A 20,531-nucleotide genomic window follows, 5' to 3' on the forward strand; every position below is an offset into this window, starting at 1 on the left:
TGTATAGATGCACATTTTTGATTGTTTTTGATTTTTTTATATATTAATAATGTTTCACTTTGTGCTTAAAATTGTTTTTAAAGTATATGTAAATATCTTTATAAATATGTATGTGCCTTTTTACAACCTGTTTTAAACTTATGATGCAGTGCATTTTATTGGTCATGTGATTTCATGGTTATATAAGGAGGGGTCTTACCATTTGAATTTGTCTGAAGAAGTTCATTTGATTTGAGTGAACAAAAGCACTCGCATATTAAAGTTTTGGTTTCCCTTTGGAGCTGTGGCCTTTTTTATTTATTTACATTCTCATAGAGCACAACAATTCCACTGCTAAATGCAACTTGTTCCCGCCCTCCTCCCTGACATTCCTCCATTCTCTCTTCCAGGGCAGAAGAGCAACTCTTGCAATGTGTTGAATGTCTCTCCCTCTTGATTATTTGGAAATATCTCTGCTTGTGAACTTGCTATTCATTTTTGAAAGTTGTATGAAAAACGTGGAACTGTTCACCTTATTACAACATATTCACAGTCCATGGCTGGGATTCAGTGTCATTGTTTTCAAAAGAGCAACTCTCCCTGCACAGATAGCTCAGTTTTTGCTTGTCTGATTTAATGTGACTAAAATATATGCATTTTGCTAGATTGCATTAAAATAAAATTTGCATGACTGTGAGTCACTCAAGTGAGCAGTTGAAACAATGCTTATACCATACTGTGTTAACTAGCACTGTAGTGTAGTTTACCGTACTCAAGTACACACACACACACACACACACACACACACACACACACACACACACACACACACACACAAAACACACAGATGTTAGCATGAAATGATGCACATGCACAATGAAGAACATAAGCATATATGCTCACACACAACTTCCATACTTCTTTTTTTACCCCAACAGTTGTTTAACAGGGGAAGCTGTATAGAACAGAGATGCTATATCATGGCAGGCAACCAGATATGTGCAGTGAACATCTTTGCAAGGTTTATTTTGGCGTATTTTCCTGTGAGGGGCTGGCAAACAACTGTGTGTGTTTATCTGAAGTTGATTTGAAATACATTACTGTCTGGCCCTTATTTTATTTCATTTTTGTTGCATATCCGCGATGTACACAGACAACAAAGCAACTATAATTGTTGGTACACAGGCTGTCTGCGGGTAAAAATGATGCCCTTTACTTATTTTTCTAGATTTTCAGGACATAATGTGATAGCATGAAACAAGTTGGAAAATTTTACTTTGCTATCGTTTGTAGGAAATAAAGTTGGAATACATGTTTATGGCCTTTTTTATCCTAGACATCTGAGATGTATACAGTCAGCCAAGTGGCCACAACTGCTGGGCAATGTGGGAGGTTGTCTGTGTGTGAAAGTAACTTTCTGTTTTGTCTTTGGCTTATTTTAAGGTGTCAGTAATCTGTTTTTCAGGACTAGTATAAGTTGTGTGAAGTAAGTTGGAACACAGCAGCAGCACTGCACTGCATTACAAGTGCATGGCCTTGGACTTAAGTGTAACAACTGATGAGCCAAAGTTTACTGCATTAAGACAACCAATGGAAATGTGATTGACTACTGAAGTAGGCTACTTAAAGTTGCTTTAAGGTAAAATTCTGTAGCCCATCTACGTACAAGGAAAGACTAAACCACTCCTGCTTCCTGTCTCATTTCTGAACTCAAACAACTGATGTAAAAAAGAAGTAGAATCTGGAAAGCACTGCATACTCCACCTGCTGCTCTAAACATCAGAAACCTTATAAACTACTATTCATTTATAAAAGAAAACTACTATAACCAATTCCACTAATCTTATCATAAGATTCAAAACATTTGTTGGTTTCCATTAATTAATATCTGAGGCTACAAAAAATAATTCTCCTAACAACTGATTATGACAATCAAATTTTAAAGTAGCCTCTAAAGTAGGCATGTTTTATTCATACTACTAGCTTTGTAATATCCCCACAAGTCTCAAACACAGTTACATCCAGAAACAGACCACAAAATATTTATCATTCATCCTATATCATTTGATACCATCAGAAAATGTTTATGTAAATTAAAACCTGTTTCACTAGTATCTTATATGAGTGCCTACAACTTACTTCTAAAACTACTGTCTGTCCAGTTACTGTCCTACTAAATGGGTCTGTAAAAGAACAATATGTTATAGCCTCAAGGAAGCAGTCTCATATTTTAACAATTCACAAAGGTGCCAGCCACTATGGTGCAGCGGTTAGCATTGCCGCCTCACAGCAGGAGGTTCTCCGGTTTGATCCTCAGCTGAGGTGCCTTCTGTGCCGAGTCTGCTTGTCCTCCCTGTGGTCGTGTGGGTTTCCTCCTGGTGCTCCGGTTTACTCCCACATACTAAAGACATGCTGTAGGTGGATTGGACACTCTAAATTGGCCCTGGGCATGCATGTGTGCACCTTCTGTGGAAGGTTGGGCACTGGGATGGCAACTCAACACCATAAAACTCCACTGCCAATCATGAGTGGACAGGTGATCCGTTCTGGCGACCCCTAACCGGGAAAAGAAGAAGACGACAAAGGTGCCAAATACTGATTGGCAGCAATTTTATCCGCTATTTCTGAGATTTGTGAAATGCATTACTGAGCAACTACTATGTTACCTTATAAAAAAGAACATACTCTGCCCCACTCAGCATGGCCTCCAGCCTAGATACTCCATAGACACAGAACTCCTCTCTTTCCTAAGTGTAATGTGCATGCAGCTGTATCACAACTCACTTAAATTCTCAATTTTTCTAGAGGCTGTCTAATATGGGCCTTAGTTGCTGGACGCTAAACTGATTGTATGCTCTCAGATAGATGACTTTCTAATCTGTTAAATGTGAATATTCCTGCTTCTCATTCATTATTACTACAACACAAGTCTCACTGCTAACAGTACTTTCAGACATCTTCAGTGATAAGTAAAAAGGACCTGTCTGGTTTCTGGAATGGAAATATGGTTAGAATAATAAGGAAATAAAGTAACTATTGGCTCATCATATAAAAGGGGTCTATATTAGAAGATTGAAACCTAAAAAGAGTGAACACTCTTAAATCGACACAGCTTAACCAAAAGCTGTACATTTCAAATGGCCAGAACAGTGATTTTTTTTTTCCTAGGGAAACAAAATGCTGGGCCATTTTCAGGAATTTGTCATTTCCTCCACTGCAGTGCGATCTCAGAGTTGGTGTATTTAAGTAGGGGGCTGTGGGGGGCAAAGCCCTCACTTTATTTTGTGTGTCATTTTTTTTTTTTTTGGCCCAGCAATTTTTGATTCCCTGGGAAAAAAAATCACTGCTCTGGCCATTCGAGATTTACAGCTTTCGGTTAAGCTTTGTCGAGGTAAGAGGGTTCACTCTTTATAGGTTTCGATCTTCTAATATAGACTCTATAAAAGTAGAGGTCCCCATAATTAGATCAACATTTTGGACCACAGCATTTCAGTGTCTTCATTAATAGCATGCATAAGTCACTTAAAAACTGGCAATATTGTCTAACAACGAACTTGAATAATGCTATGACAAAGCTGCTAAATATGCAGCAAATACCTATTTCAGAACCCATCACTGTATAGCACAAAAAAGCTTAAACTGATTAGAACTACCCCATCAACGAATATATTAACAGCTTCTTACCACCGACAGTATTATCCATCATCCATCTGCTTGTCCAGCAATCTATATCCATGTATCCCAGCTTTGCAACCTAACCATGTCCCAGTCTTTGGACGTAGGCATATTCTATCTTCTGCAAGTCCGAACCTTACCATGCTCCATCCCATACACTTCCAACTCTCTTAACATAACCTTGACATGTTTTTCACATATCCCATCCTCCCAGCTTAATAATGTACAATCTTCCTTGTATTGCAGCCTCCAAAGCTGAACAATGTCACATTTCGCACATCCTAACCTGCCAGCATGACATTATATCATCTGCCAGGTATCATAGTTTTCCCATGTTTACCATGTTCCGCTTCCCCTGTTATGTCTCAGAATGCCAAATTGACCATTCCCTATGCTTCAATTCCCCAATATCCCATCTACCCAAACTAAACATGTCCTACTTCTACATTTCCCAACCTAACCATCTTCATTCTACCACTGAAATGTTATTCCTCTATTAGCTTACTCCTGTCCCACGTAAAATAATTGCATGTTCACCACCTAACACCCTGCACACATTGACAAGTCCTTGAACATAATAACCTGTTGACTATCTGGGTCTGATACAATTCTCTATGTCAAGCCTTCTCCGAAGTCTCACTGCTAGGCCTTGGACTTGGAGACCTGTTCTTCAATGGTATATAAAAAGGACCATTCTGGTTTCTGGAATGGAAATATAGTTAGAATAACAACAAAATAAAGTAACTATTGGCTCATCATATAAATGTAGAGGTCCACATAATTAGATCAACATTTCAGAGCACTGAACTACAAAACATTAAAGCCAAATGGCTGATGTGCTTTGATGATGAGCACTGGTTATTGCAGGAAGACTCGTTTGACTGAGATCATGGCACAGTGGGAATCAGTAAATTTATCATTTTCCCCACTGTAGTCTGATCTTAGACTTGGTATATGTAATTAGCAGAGGGTGTGGCGGGCACAGTAGTGCCCCCCTCCGCAAAAACAATCTGGCTTTTTTGTATTTTCATAGTTTTAGGACTCTGATGATTTGGTTGTGATGTTTTGTGGTTCTGACATTCTGAATGACATGGATCAAAAAGTAGGGTCAGAACAGATGACATACACCTATGGTAGTATGAGAAAAGAAATGCATCTGAACAGAATATAATGTTTGAGTTTTGTTTCTTAGGGAAATAACAGATAAGGTGCAGGAATTATGTATTTATAGAAAAATCAGGAGTGTAAGAATATGCATTTTGGACAGCATGGCAAAGAATGTAGAGATACAAACATTATGAGTATGGAAGTTAGACCTTGTGTTTCAATATCCTGCCAGCCCTTCTTTGTCAACAGTTATTCATGGAAGGTTATTCTTTTTTACATATGTTAAAATTATAATTGTGTAGAAGATGGGCTGCCACAGTGGTGCCGCCTCACAGCAAGAGGTTCTCTGGTTCGATTCTCGACTGGGGTGCCTTCTGTGCAGAGTTTGCATGTCCTCCCTGTGGTCGCATGGGTGTCCTCCAGGTGCTCCAGTTTCCTCTCACATCCCAAAGACAATGCTGTAGGTGGATTGGGCACTCTAGGTGTGTGTGTGTGTGTGTGTGTGTGTGTGTGTGTGTGTGTGTGTGTGTGTGTGTGTGTGTGTGTTCCTTCTGTAGGCGACACTATAAAACGTCACTGCTAATCATTCTGCGGACAGTTCTGCTGTGGACACCCCTAACAGGGATATGCTGAAAGATGATAATGATTATTATTGTGTAAAAGACTTGCTGATACATAATTATGGCAAACATCTGCCATGTACTGCTTATTGTTTATTAATTGTATGTTTTGTTTAATTTTTCTTAGTAATTCTACTTACACATAGCATTTCTCAGCTGTTATTGTATAATCTTGTGTCTAGTTTTCATTTTCTAACTAGGTTATGAGTGAAGAAGGCCCAGAGGTCCATCTCACATAACTGCTAAGTAAAATAAATACAGTAATGTTACAGAAATTCACAAAGGGATCTTTATTAACTATGCAGTTTCTGCTGATACTTTTTTGTAGGATATAGTATCCCAATGGAGCATCTACATTTACTAACTGAGAGAGATGAAAAAATTCCATGTGGTTGTCCAGAAGAAAGAGTAATGTTACTGAAAAACAAGCATCCTGACGGCATTACTGATGGTAAGTATGTTGTCAAAACAACTGTTTGGGTTTTCATCATTAGAAGGTGAAAGTAAATTAAAAATGTTGTGTGTGTAAAAGAAGCAGTGAGCATACTTAAAGATAGGTGTACAAGTCACCAATTATTAGCCTCAAGGACTCTGAGTTTACTGTTTTTTCACTAAAATATTTCAAGGTCTTTCTGGTCCGTTATGCTGCTTTCTATGTTTGTTGTCACTGTTATTTTGCACTAGGACTTTCTAAAGGTGGATGAGACCTGTCAGCCAGAAATAATCACTGCTGAAACAGATGAAAACAGATGAAATCTGGGAAGGGCAAGTGCACAACAAAATAATTTCATATGCGGTAAAATAAAAATAACATTTGGAGAGGTAAGAAAAAATATGCATGACAGAACCAAAATATGAGTACAAGGGGCAGACGTTGAGCCCAATACTGATAGGGTAGGAAGCACATCGTGTCATAACAAATGTTTCTCAACATTCCTCCTGTCAGAACATAGGTTTCCAAGCAGATATTGCTGCCCTGAGCTGTCTACATCTAGTATTTGCTCCATTTTGCTTTGAGATCAAATTACAGTAAAGAGGATAAAAAGTCCTGGGGGTCAGTGGAGATGAAATTTATATGCATTCATCAGCACCATCAATGTCATCTCTCAGTGGTTTCTGGCTGACTAAATTTGTAGATGATTGCAAATTAGGATCTGTCACTGAATCTCCCACTGACACAAATGATCTCCTTATATTCACCGCTGCAGTATTCTTCACTAATGGGATTCCTTTGCCGTGAAGCCCTCCGTCCGGCCACTTTATAAAAGATTTCTGTTACTTTAAGGTACGCTGAACATCACCTGCTTACTCCTTGCATAAGGTAGGGCATAAAGGTGATGTTCAGGCGTACTATCCTCAGAACTTTTTTTGCCGCCAGTCCGCACATTGTTTTAACCGCCAGTCTATTTCTTACATCTGTTTTTTTGCCGTTTGTTGTTTTTCTGTGCTTGCTCCTATTTCCTGGAATCCTCACAGTTGCAGATAAGTACCCAGTTGGGTTTTTGGTTGCTTTTCTGTTTGTTTAGTGCTGTTTGGAGTTAATGTAATCCAGGAAGGGTAAATGCCAGTGTGGGAGACTAATTCCCCATAGAGACCATCACAATAAGTGTCTTTTTTGTCTTGGTGCTGCTCACGACCATACGTCTTGTTCAATTTGTCAGGCGTTTGTCCCCAAAATTCTTCATAGTAGGCTTTCTACCCTTTCCTTGTACCTTGAGAACCAGCATCTTAGGCTTCTTGCTGCACGTACTATGGATGGAACTTCCTGCCCTGAGGGTCAACCATCTGGAAAGAGGAAGGTGCATAAGGTAAGGTTGGAATCTTCCGCTGTCCATCCTCTGCCGGGTGTTTCTCCTGTGGTTATTATGCACCCGGAGGGTCACTCAGTTGTTTTGTCAGATTCTTCTACCACCTCTGGGTTGGGAGCCAGTGAATATCTTGCAGGCAGAACATCCGATGAGGCTTTGCAGGCATCCATTTTGGGCATTGAGGAAACCACGGTTGACTCTTTCTGAGGGGTCTAATGGGGTTCCACAGTTTCTCTTTCGGGAGGAGGGGCCTACTGCGGTTGTGGAATGCTGTCCTGAGTCTGGACCTTCTCAAGTTTCCGGGATGGCTGTCCCTTTGAAGAAGAAACAGAAGACTAATTATGTCTTTCTGCTCCTCGGGATCCATATTGTGAGTGGCAGGCCTTTACTCAGGGGTTATTTAATGCTTTTCTGTCGTTACAGCCTCTGCAAAGGGTTTCAGTTCCTGCTTCTGTTTGGCCCACCTCTTCCTCTGAAAGGCCCAGGGAATTCCATTCATCTGAGGGGGATTCTGATGATGACTCCCTTACTTATTCTGCCCAGTTTCCTTCTCCTTTGGACTATGGGTCTGAGGGGGAGGATTTTTATGCTCTTGATAATCCCTCTGAGGACATTACATTTGGGGATACTGTCTCTCTAGGGTGATGGACTTTTTTAAGTGGGATTGTGCCCAGGTTTTGGATATCCATAGAGGTACTATGAGTTACTGCAAACTGAATCTCCTAAACCTGCAGCCATACCTCCTATCTTGCCTGCTTATTACATGCTTTTCCCACTGCCTCTAAGGTGTCAGATTCTCTGCCCCCTGCTCCCAGGAAGTCTGATAGGTTTTACAGGGTGTCTGAGGATTGTTCCCTTTTGTTTAAATGTCCTGTTGCTGACCCCTCTGTGGTGTCTGTAGCCTCTGATAAGCCACCTCAGTTGCTTCCTTCATCCAAGTTGCTGCCTTCTGACTAGGACAGTAGGGCCATGGATAGGCTAGGTAAGAACATTTATACTTCTCTACCCTGGCTTTTAGGGCTGTTAATTATCAGACCAATATTTCTAGGTATGTCTTGGCTCCTCTTTTCAGGCCTGTCTGGTTCTTTCTGATCTTCCAGACTCTGAGGGTAAATCTTCTGCTCTTTCCTTGCTTGGGACTTCCTCTAAGGTTGTACATCATTCTATCAAATGTAGTTATGATGCTGCAGATGCCTCTTCTAGGGCTGCTGCTTCTGGCTTGGTTCTGAGGGAGGTATTCCTGGCTTCGGCTTCAACATTTGCCTAATGATATTAAGGCTAAGTTGCTGGATGCTCCTCTGGATAATACTCTTTTGTTTGGTGAAGCAGCTGCTGGTTTATTTAAGTCTCTTCAGGACAAGGGGAAGGCCTTGCAGGAGCTTAAGCATGTCTTTGTTTCTCCTGTGCCTAAGTTTCAACACTACTACCCTTCTAAGCCAGCCTTTGTTCGTAGGTGGTCTCGCCCTCCTTCTAAAGGTAGAAAGGGTAGTAAACATTCTCCTCCTGCTAAGGCCACTAAGACTGCAGGGATTCTTAAGACTTCCTTTTGCCAAACCAGGTACTATCTGACTATCCACCCATTCCCAGCCACATTCCTCTGTCCCTTTGCCTTTTCCTTCTGGTTTGGCTCCGGATCACCCAGTATTCTTGGGTTTTGTCAATCATTCGTCAAGGGTACTTCATGGTCTGGCTTTCCTGTCCTCCTTTTATGGGCATTCCTCAACCTCCTTGGGAACAGCTTCCTTTTTTCCCAGAGGTTCTTCAGGACCTGTTGTCTCAGGGCACTATTCAGGAAGTGCCTGTGTCCCAAAGGGGGGAAAGGGTTTTAGTCAAGACTGTTTCTAGTGCCCAGAAAAGAAAGTACTTGGAGGCCTGTTCTAGACCTATCCTATCTGAACATCATGCTGAAGGTGCCTTCCTTTCAGAAGTTATCCCTTCAGTCCCTTTTTCCTCTTTTGCTCCCTCAGGCTTTTCTGGTGTCTCTGGATCTCAAGGATGCTTATCTCCATATTCCAATCCATCCCTTTTTCAGGAGTTTTTTGCATTTCTCTGTTGCTTCCTGGCATTTTCATAGATTAATACTAGGCTACCTGCCCTTGTGGGTCATTTTAAACCTAGCCAATCACTCCATGTGAGAATCAAAGTCTGTACCTTGTGTTTGTAAGGTAAACACCCTAACCATTATGCCAACCTGTCACCAAATAATCAGCCCTTGCAAGTCTTGAACCCAGGACCCTGCACACCATATCCACAGCAATTTACCACTAAGCCATCCTGAGCTGTTCTGTGCTTTGCTCTTTGGCCTTTCTACTGCCCCAAGGGTGTTCACCAAATGCTTTGCTCCTGTGATTGCCTTTTGCAGACTTCAGGGGATCCAAATCTTTCCTTGTTTGGACAACCTGCTGATTCAGTCATCTTCTCCAGAGGCTCTTTTGCAAAATTTTCATTTTACCATTTCTCTTCTTCAGAGTCTGGGGTTCACAATAAACGTTAACAAATCTTTCCTGACTCCTTCTCAGGATTATGTCTTCCTGGGCTGCAGGTTTCAAAATGGTGCCAATGCTGGCATCACTGCCTCATCCGAAGGCATTAACTCTCATTTCTTTCTTTCAAATTCTTCTTCCCCTGACCTCCATTTTGGCCAGGGAGTTTCTGAGAGCTCTGGGGTTCATGGCTTCTACCATTCCAATGCTGCCTCTGGCCAGGCTCCACATGAGGAAGTTCCAGTGGTTTCTGAAGTCGGTGTGGCTTCAACATGCGCATCCTCTAGACTTTCCTGATGTTCTTCGTGTTTCACTGTTGCAGTCATCACATTTGGGTTATCCCTGCCAGGGTAGCCTTCAACCGGCCAAAATACCAGAGACTTAGTATTTCTGCTTCGGTTGCTGATGCTTGAGGACTGTCGTCAGGTCACCAGTAGTATAAAGTAAGGCAGCCAACACCGTTACATCAGTCTTTCTTGCCGTGGAGCCTGAAGCAGAAGCAGTTTGCACAAGTGCCGGTCGGCTGCTACCTGAGTTTTCGTCTACCGAATTGAAGTTGAAGTCTTCTAAAGCTAATTACCCTGTTGGGGATCCTTTTTTCTTGCACTAACCGATGTCAGAAAAAGTTAATAATTGTCTTACCTGTGGAAAGCAAATACCACACAGAGACTTCCACTCTTACTGCGTCACTTGATTAGGCCCAGACCACGACGTCCCCCATTTTCGCTTCTGTGTTTTGTTCTGCGCCAGAACTATCCATCGTCGGGCCCTTATTGTAGCTAGATATTTTAGCTTACAGTCCTCGAATTCCAATATGGCTTTGGAAAGCCATCCAACAGCAGATCTTCTGAAAAAAATGTAAAAATAAAGACAGAGACAGACCGCACAGATCCAAACCTATCGATGATGTTTCCGGTAAGCTAGTCATCAGTTCTCCGGTACTCAGTGAGGCACTTTTGCAGCCCCTGATGCCTGCTTCTGTTGATTCACAGGTTGCTACCAAGACCTTTTCGGAGTCCAGTATGCGCAAAAATCTTCTTTGACTAAGGATCCTGCGATCGTCTCTGCCTTGGATGGGTCCAGAACCACTGAGCAGACACCGGCTTCCGCAGAAGTCCTTCACATTACCAAATCTGAATACAAACCGATGTCTTCTTTTGCGACTACCATTCTTTCTAAAACAACTGAGTTCCTTATGCCCAGGGTACGAACCACACCCAAGAAACCGATGACCCACTCTCAGGTCCCTGCTACCTTGCCTCAGTCTCAAATGCTTAACATGGCAGAAGACCTTATCATGCTGATCAGGGGAAGCCAATCTACCCCTCCAAAAGGAAAATAGATCTGTCCCCTGCAGTTTTGTCTAAACAAGAGTCAGATGAATCTGATGCTTCTGAATACAAAGACATGCAACCCTTCTCCACTTATGAGGATTCTGATGCAGAGGATTCCATTCCTTCAGCCTCTTCTCCCAGAGGATTTTTCATTTGGGAAAACCCTGCATTCTTTAAGGGAGCTTTTCCTGTGGGAGAGTCAAGACTACCCTCAGTCTAAAAAGAGACTCCAGAAATTCCTAGATCTTCCACAACACAGACCCTTGGCCATCCCCCCAGTCCTGGATGTTGTGGAGGATGTTTTCCTCGAATCCAGCTTGACTCCTGATGCTCTTCCTCTTGCTCCCAGAAAACCAGACAGGTACTATAGAGTCCCTGACTCACACAATTATCTTTTTAAAAATCCTACAGCTGACCTTGAGGTCATTTCTTAGGGGCTAAAAGGGATTAAGGCAACCTCTGCTAAGAATCCCACCCCCTCAGACAGGGATTCCTGAGCATTGGACAGATGGAGTAAAAAAGTATTACACCTCTGCTACTCTTGCTATCAGGGCACTAAATTGTCAGTTCCATATGCTGAACTTTCAGCAACATACCTTGGAACTCCTTAAACAAAAAATGTCTTCCTTTCCTGCTTTGGCAGAATCTAAAGATTTACAAGAGATAATGCATTCTGCAAGTCAAGTAACTAAACACACCTTGCACTGTGGTTTTGACACCCTAGACGTTTCTTGAAGGGCAGCAGTCACTGAATCTGTCATTAGAAGGCATGCATGGCTTAAGGAACAGCCCCTGCCAGACCATGGCAGATCTAAATTGTTGGATGCCACCTTACACAAAGATAAATTATTTGGCACTAAGGCAGAAGAGGTCTTAAAAAAGATGGAAGAAAAAGCAAAATGTATGCAAACAGTTAAGGATTTCTTGCAGGTCCAGCCCCCTAGGTTCAGCAGGCATTGTCCCTCCAAACACTGGTTGTTTCCTGCTCCCAGTAAACTGGCCCAGCGTACACATCATGTAAACAGACCCCCCCCCCAGGCAGTAGCCCCAGGGAATGCAGAGATCTAAGCAGTGGACTACCTCCACTACAAAACCAGGGAGTTGTAAGCCACTCCCTTATGGTAATGACTCACCTCCTCCACCCTCTCCCTCTGCCCACCTTCACTTACCCCTAGGAGGAAAACTCTCCTTTCACTCAAGCACCTGGGCCACCATTACCAAGGACCACTGGGTTCTGAACATTGTGTCTCAGGGATACAAATTTTCCCTCCACACCCTTCCAACCCCAAAAGGATTACCAGATCTACCACCAAATCAGTGGGCAGAGGCTCAAAAGCAAATCCTTTCCCTGCTCTCTATGAGGGCAATAGACCACGTTCCTGCAGAACAGATAGGCCAAGGTTTCTACTCCAGACTTTTTCTGGTGCCCAGAAAAGAGGGCACCTGGCATACTGTCCTTGATCTATCCATTCTGAACACCTTTCTGGTGATCCCAAAATTCAAAATGCTCACCCTCCAGCAGCTGCTACCCATGCTCTCCAAGTGTGCTTGGCTAGCCACCCTAGATCTAAAAGAGGCCTACCTCCACATTCCTATCAGGGAATCATGCAGGAAATATCTCCGCTTCAGGGCAGGATCTCAACACTTTCAGTTCTCTGAACTTCCCTTTGGCTTATCTACTGCTCCCAGAGTTTTCACAAACTGTCTGGTTTGGGCCATTGCCTTTTGCAGACAAAGAAACATTCAGATTACCCATACTTAGATGACTGCCTTATTCAGGCAGACAGCCAGGAAAGGCTGCTAAAGCACCTGGCCTTTGTAAAGACCCTACTAACCTCCCTAGGGTACACATTCAATGAAAAGAAATCCAAACAGGTGCCCACCCAAAGGATAATCTTCCTGGCAGCAAGTCTGGACACAGCATCCCAGATGGCATATCTTACTCCAGAGAAACAAATTTTCCTGACAGCCTATTTCACTCAACTAGCCACCAGGCCCCAGCTATCTGCAAGGAAGTTCCTGCAAGCGCTGCGGTTCATGGCATCTTGCATACTACTTATTCCATATGCCAGACTGCATATGTGGAAACTTCAATAGTACCTAAAGAGCCTTTGCTGTCAACTCTCTCAACTCTCTGGCAGACCAATTAAGCAGAAATCTTCTGGACCCACATGAGTGGCAACTCAACAGAAGTACCTTCACCTTAATAACTCAGAAATGGGGAACCCCAAAGGTCGACCTCTTTGCTTCCCACACCAACCATCACCTCAGCAAATTCTGCAATAGGGAGCATTACTGCATGGCTTGGAAAGTGGATGCCCTGTCCTTCCCCTGGGTCAGTCTATCAGTCTATGCCTTTCCTCCCCTACCTCTCATTCCCAGGATACTGCTCAAAATAAGAGAGGAAAAATAAAGGACCATTCTTATAGCTCCAGACTGGCCCCAGCAACACTGGTACCCCTTACTGCACAGCCTGTCCCCGCTACCCCCATGGCATCCTCCTCAGATTCAAAACCTCCTGACCCAAAGGGAAGGGAATTCATGCATCCCCAATTGCAGACACTCAGTTTGGCAGCTTGGCTTATTCCCTAACCCCGAACCAATCTGTCAACCTCAGTAAACAGCTTCTGGATGTTATCCATGAGGCCCAACATCCTATCACCAGAAAGTCTTATGCTGATAAATGGAAAAGGTTCTGCACCTGGATCCAGGCTAAGGGAGCCAATATGGCACAGCCCTCCCTCCCTGTCATTCTGGATTACTTAGCTGACCTACTACACAGTGGCCTCTCTTTCTTTCTCCTCTAAAAAAGTCATGCCTTTGCTATTTCTGCTCATTTTCCCACTGAGCAGCCCCTTTTCTCACACCCTTTGATCAAACAGTTCCTAAGAGAGGCTAGCAACTTGAGGCCACCAAGAACCAGCTTGGGACCTTAACTTTGTATTGAAAAAGCTCACCCTGCCCACTTTCGAACCAGCTTCTTCTGCAGAGCTAAATTTTCTCTCCTGGAAGACAGCTTTCCTTCTGGCCATCACTTCAGCCAGAAGAGTCTCTGAGCTGCAGTCACTCATGGCTGTGGAACCCCTCATCATCTTCCATGTAGACAGGGTATCCCTTAGGATGAATCCATCCTTCATGCCCAAGGTGGTGTCCAGTGTGACTCTCAACCAATCCATACATTTGCCCACCTTTTTCCTAATGCCCAGAACAAGGGGGAAAGGATTATTCACTCTCTAGATGTGCCCAGAAAGCTCAGATTCTGTCTAGACAGGATAAAATCCTTCAGAACGTCTGATCAATTGCTGTTTAGCTTTGCTACAGGGGCAGAAGGCAAAGCCATCTCCAAACAAACCTTTTCCAAATGGATAGCACACTGCATCAATTTCTGCTACAAACAGCATGGAAAGCCTCCCCCCAAGGGGGTCAAGACACACTCCGCCAGAGCAGCCTCAACCTCTGCAGCTTTCCTCAGAGCAGTCCCCATCAGGGACATTCTGTAGACTGCCACCTGGACATCTGTTCACACCTTTACCAAGCATTACCACCTGCCTCTCTTCTCCAGATCTTGGGCAGGGTTTGTCTCTGCAGTCTTGCAGGGCATCCTAGCCAGCCCCTCATTTCCTTGACTGCCTCCACCCATTTCTTCAGCTTTGGGAATCAACCCAAATGTGATGACTGCAACACTGAAACATGAAGAACATAGTACAGTTGTGTACACTTACCATAAATGTAGATGTTCGAGTGTATTCACTGTTGCAGTCCTGGTTACCCTCCCTCTGTATTCACTGTTGCAGTCCTGGTTTCCCTCCCTCCATCCCCTTTTCTTCTCTTTCTCCTTTTATTACCATTCTTCCTTGTTGTTCTCCTTTCCTTACAAGGGACATATTGGTATTTATTTTCCACTGGTGGGGTTTTTCCACCAAAACCTGGCCTCCTACATGGGGGCTCCTGACAGGTTAGGGCAAGAAAAACTGATGGCGTCAGCTGCCTTACTTTATACTACTGACGACCTGACGTTAGTCCTCAAGCGACAGCAACCAACACAGAAATACTAAGTCTCTGGTATTCTGGCCGGCCGAGGGCTACCCTGGCATGGATAACCCAAATGTGATGACTGCAACAGTGAATACACTCTAACATCTACATTTATGGTAAGTGTACACAACTGTACTTTCCTCTTCTCTCATGTCTCAAGGTCGAACTTCTGTGGTGGGTTCAGAAGTTGTCTCTGAATCCTGGGCTCCCGTTTCAGCCTCTGCTTCCCTCTCAGGATCTGTTCACAGACACTTCGAATGTTGGATGCGGAGCAACGTTTGGCTCCCTGAGGGTTCAGGGACTGTGATCTCATCGGCAGAAAGTGCACATCAGCCTCAAAGAGATGTGGGTTCTTCTGCTGGCTCTTCAGGCTTTTCATGCTCTCTTCTTTACAGGGCCTCTCAGGGTATTCACGGACAATATCACGGTCATGTGGTATGTTAACAAACAGGGGGGTACACGATCTTACCGTCTTTGCTGGCTGGCACTTCTGGTTTGGTTCTGGCTATCCAGTCTCGTGTGACTCTTCAGGCAGTTTACATTTCTTCAGATAGGAACGTTGTAGTAGACAAGCTGAGTAGGCCCTTCACTCCATCTCACAAATAGATGCTTCATAGGGATGTATTTCTGGACATTGTTCACCAGTGGGGTATTCCTCAAGTAGATCTCTTTGCCTCCCCTCTGTTTTGTGCCAGAGTCCCAGATCCTCCGGTATGGAAGGTGGACGCCCTCTGTTTCTTTATGCATTCCCTCCCCTTCCTCTCATTCCGAGAGTCCTGTTTCAAGGTTCAACAGGATGCTTCCAAAATCTTGTTGGTGACTCCCCTTTTGGCCAAGACAGCACTGGTTCCCTCTACTACTGCATCTTGCCAGGGGCAATCATCACAAGTTACCTCACAGGATGAATCTACTCACACAGGACAGGGGGGTCTCTCATCCATCCCCACCTGTCTATGCTTCAACTGACATTGTGGGTGATAGGGTTTTGATTCCTCAAAGGCACTTTTTTTCTGAGGACGTGTTGCAGGCCAGGAAGCCTACTACTAGGAAATCCTACTTATCTAAATGGAAGAAGTTTTCTATTTGGTGTCTTTCTCATGACTTGGACCCACTGTCTGTGGATGTCCCTTTTGTTCTTTCTTATTTGTGTGAGTTGCTCACTGCTGGTTTAGGCTATTCTTCTATTAAGGCCCATTTATCAGCTCTTTCTGCTTGTCTGCCTTAACTCCCCCATTAGCTTCTAGATTTGAGGCTAAGCTGTTTCTAAAAGGTGTCCTTAATATTAGCCCTCCCAGGAAGCCTGTTCCTCCTCCCTGGGATCTTAATTTTGTTCTGGAAAAATTGACTCAGGCTCCTTTTGAGCCTGCTGTTTCAGCTTCCTTGCAACATTGTTCCTGGAAGACAGTTCTTTTGTTGGCCCTTACTTCTGCCAGACGGGTGTCTGAGTTGCAAACCCTTACGGTTTGTCCGCCTTTTTTGATATTTCATGAGGACAGGGTGTCCTTGCATACTAATCCTTCTTTTATGCACAAGGTGGTTAATGAGTTGTCGCTTAATCAGTCCATTAATTTGCCTACATTTTTTCCATCTTCACAATCTGACAGTGAGAGGGTGCTACATACCTTAGATGTACATAGACAGCTCAGATTTTATTTAGGTAATACTAAAGCTATCAGGAATTCTGACCAGTTGTTTGTTTCATTTCATCCTAGGCCTTTAGGTTTGGCTGTTTCCAAGCAAACTATTTCCACTTGGATATCAAAGGCTATTTCCTTTTGTTACTCTTTTCATGGCGAGAGCCTTCCTTCTTCTGGTAAGGCTTATTCCACTAGAGCTGTGGCTTCTTTTGGTGATTTTTTTCAAAGGCTTAGATGCCAGTTCTATTCTTGAAGTTACTACCTAGACTTCTGTGCATACCTTTACCAAACATTACCAGTTGGATGGTATCTCCAGATCTAGAGCTGGTTTTGCTGCTGCCATTTTTCATGGCTTCTTGGAGGCTCTGCTGCTTCCTCCTCCCAGGTTTCTTCTTGAGCTTTTGCCCTCTTCCATTAGTAAGGAATACTGCAGCGGTGAATGTAAGGACATAGTATAGTTGTGTAAAATCTTACCATAATGGTAGCTGTCCTTGCCTTCACTGCTGCAGTATTCACTCCCTCCTTCATCCCCCTGGTCTTTTTCCTTCCTGGATGTGCAAGTTCTCCTTGGTTTTCCTTGGACTGCTGTTTCTACTAGGGCAATCTGTTCTAAGGATAGTACACTTGAATATCACCGTTATGCCCTACTTTACGCAAGGAGTAAGCAGGTGATGTCCAGCGTACATTAAAGTGACAGAAATCTTTTGTAAACTGGCCAGACCAAGGAAGTCTTTGTTCCACTCTATTCTGCATTCATTAGACCTATCACTGAGTACAGTGCCCTCTTTGGCATGTACCTAACCAGGCATATCCAACAACTGGAACATCTACAGAGGGTCCTCACTAAAAGAATACAGGGCATAAGTAATATGTCCTATGCAGACTGCCTCAAGGCCCTATCCCTGTATTCTGTCTCTTACAGGCTTTTGAGGAGAGATCTATGCCTGGCATACAGGGCATTGTCAGACTCCACTCTGATGGATCTCCTGCATATCCACAAAAACAGCACCAGAATTACCTGTTCTAAAGACTTAAACCTTGCCTGTGATATAAATAGGAGCTGCTGGAGAGATAGGTATCTATCTCAGAGACTACCACGTCTATGGAACAGGCTCCCCATATATGTGAAGCAGAGTTCCGCCCTAACCCAATTCAAGTCCAACTTGGACAACTGGATGAGAAACCGGAAACTCATCCCTGGTTTGGCACCTGTGTCTCTAATGGACACAGGTAACCTATACATGGTTCTTCTTCTCCCAGGCCCATGCTTATACTTCTGAAGGGTATCAGAACTTGTCAGAGGTTTGGGATGCATGGCTAAGTTAAAAAGGCCCTTGTGGGCATTAGCCTAGTAAACACCTATGAACCAGCAGGAGTAGTTACATTGTGTAACAAGCTAAAAGCAGTACATTTTATTTTTTTCATAAAATAAGAGTAATGTGGCTTATTTGAGAATGAAAACCACGGAGAAAGAAAGGAAAAGCCTGTGCTTTGATGGGAGATGGAACAAAGGAATATATTGAGTGCTTTAATCTTCTTATTGCAAATTTAACTAAGGCGTAGACTAGGTTCATAAGTTTGATGAAAAATTTCAAGGCCTGTTTGCTGTCAAGGGGCTTGATGTCCGGGTGCCTAACAAATTCTTTCTTGAAGGTATGAACTGATAAGATGAGTTTAAATGAGAGAGGAAGTTTATTCCATAAGCATTAGAACCTTTGAGATTATATGTTTCATAATTTTTCACGGTATTTATGATATTAATTTTTATTGAAGCTGAATGTCCTCTTATGTTCAGTTACCACAGGGTATTCTAATCATAAGTTGTTGAGTAAGGTTGCCACCTATCTGTTATTTTTCTAGGTTATCCAGTATTCAGAGAGATTGCCAGACACTGTACAAATTTTGTTTTATTGTTTACGCGCACAAGGAGAATGCTACAGCTTGTATTAAAAAATGTTACTTTGTCCATTTTTTGACAGAAACTCTGTCCCTCACTGACATGCCCACTTGTGTCACAAAATGAGTGGGTGGAGTGGGTATGGAAATGGGTGGAGAAATGTGGGACTATATGGGGTACCAAACAAAAGATCGTCCTCCATAGTATATGAAGATGGTGAGTGTTTCTGTTTCCAAATTCCAGAATGCTGCATGTTTTGACATAGAAGGCAATGCCATTTCTTCTGCAAAATTTGTATGTAATGCTAAGCGCTGTTGGAAGAGGAATGATATCAGTGGGTTATGAACCATCCTTCTACGTTTTCCATTAGCTACATATTTGATGAACCACACAATGGAATAAGTTTTCATAGTAGAAAGAAAGATGCAGAAATGAGTGCCCCCCGGGTAAGATCATGCAGACGGAGGTTCCTGTGTTTGTCTGAGCAGGCCCCATGGCAGTAATGTCCATCACTTTGCAGAATATGCTTGTGAGACTCATCAGTCTGCAAGGGCCTCTTTCTGGACAGGGACCACAATAGCTTGCCTCCAGTTGTCAGAGACATAGGGTTTTAATGCTCTGTTAGGAATGGATGACTGAATAAATGTGTGTGCATGCATGTATGTGTGTGAGTGCATGTATGTGTCTGAATGCATATATTGTTTGTTTGTATACGTTGTACTGGTTACAGTCCACTCTGTCAAATACACATTTTGTTGACAGAGCTTACTACTGTATGAAATCATCATAAGCCTTCGTTTGTGCAGGAGTTTCCAAAAGGAACTTTGACTGTTGCTTTTCTGGATGGGATCTGCATGCAGTTACAGTACGCATATGTATATGCTAATGCCAAAACTTTTGGATGTCGCCAGTGTGTGCGTGCGTGCGTGTTTACTGATAAAGGTTAAAGTAAGGGCTAGGGCAGAGCGTAGATTTTTTCAGTTGTGGATGCGCACTGGTATATGTGAAGTGAATGTGTATGTCTTGTTGGAGGCAGAATTAGGGGAAAGTGTTCTAGTAAGGTACTGCAGGAGCTGGGTTAGAATTAGCGCATGAGTCAGGTGATGCAGGGGGCAGGGCAAATTCTGTTGCTGTAGTCGAAGCTTAAATTTTTCCCTAAATAGAAAAGCCTGCAAGATCCCACTAGAGTATAGATTACCTGAATACAATAAGTTGTAGAGGTAATACATATGCATTTATTCTAACAAGGATAACAGATACATAAGAAAAGGGGAGAGCACATGCACCAAGGCTTAAGAATGAAGAGAAACATAATGAAGTGGGTTAGATGTTAGTAAGGTGCAAAAGTTTTTGCATTAGCATGCCAACTTACAATAACCGCAATCACATACCATGCAGAAGTGGTAGAGCGCTAGAATTGCACCAGAGTTATGTGATGTATGTAAAAGTAATTTGGTATGATACTTAACAGCATGCTTAATTAAATAAATGTATGCAATTTTGAAATGACCTAAAGGAAATTAATGTATATTGTAGCACAGAAAACTAGTTGCCACTGATAGTTGCCCTTTAAGTTGTATGTTAAATTGGTAGTAATAGAAATTTTAATTGTATTTGTTAACTGACTCTGTAATAAAAATTTTAATTTTATTTTTTAACTGACTCTGTCCATGAGGCAAAAACACAGCTTACATTGAAGCATACAGCACAACAAGTGACCCCATAGAAACAGAACCTATAAAACTATTTAAAAGTTAGCTTCCAATCTGTACTAGATCCAAAATAGTAATTTTCTGCAGCACTGATAAATATTAATTATATGCTATATTGGGGCAATATGATGATGTCCATATTTTTCTATCAGAAAACAAACAGTTTGAAAAGAAGTGCAGGGAATTAGACATAAACTTACAAGCTTGTTAACCAAAAGGCTTCTGATCATAACTGTATGATTAC

General features: G+C 42.7%; 1 protein-coding gene across 1 annotated transcript in view; it reads left to right on the forward strand.

Moving 5' to 3' along the window:
• The window catches only part of LOC122798689 (zinc finger protein 883-like), a 126,014-nt gene that overhangs the window by 100,639 nt on the left and 4,844 nt on the right, over positions 1-20,531 (forward strand). Inside the window, exon 3 of the mRNA XM_044067783.1 lies at positions 5,710-5,832. Within this exon, the coding sequence (XP_043923718.1) occupies positions 5,710-5,832 (123 nt within the window). The remainder of the gene's footprint in view (positions 1-5,709; positions 5,833-20,531) is intronic.

Source organism: Protopterus annectens, chromosome 3.part1 (assembly GCF_019279795.1).
Source record: "Protopterus annectens isolate FY-2018-M chromosome 3.part1, PAN1.0, whole genome shotgun sequence".
In the NCBI taxonomy this organism is placed as follows: Eukaryota; Metazoa; Chordata; order Ceratodontiformes; family Protopteridae; genus Protopterus; species Protopterus annectens.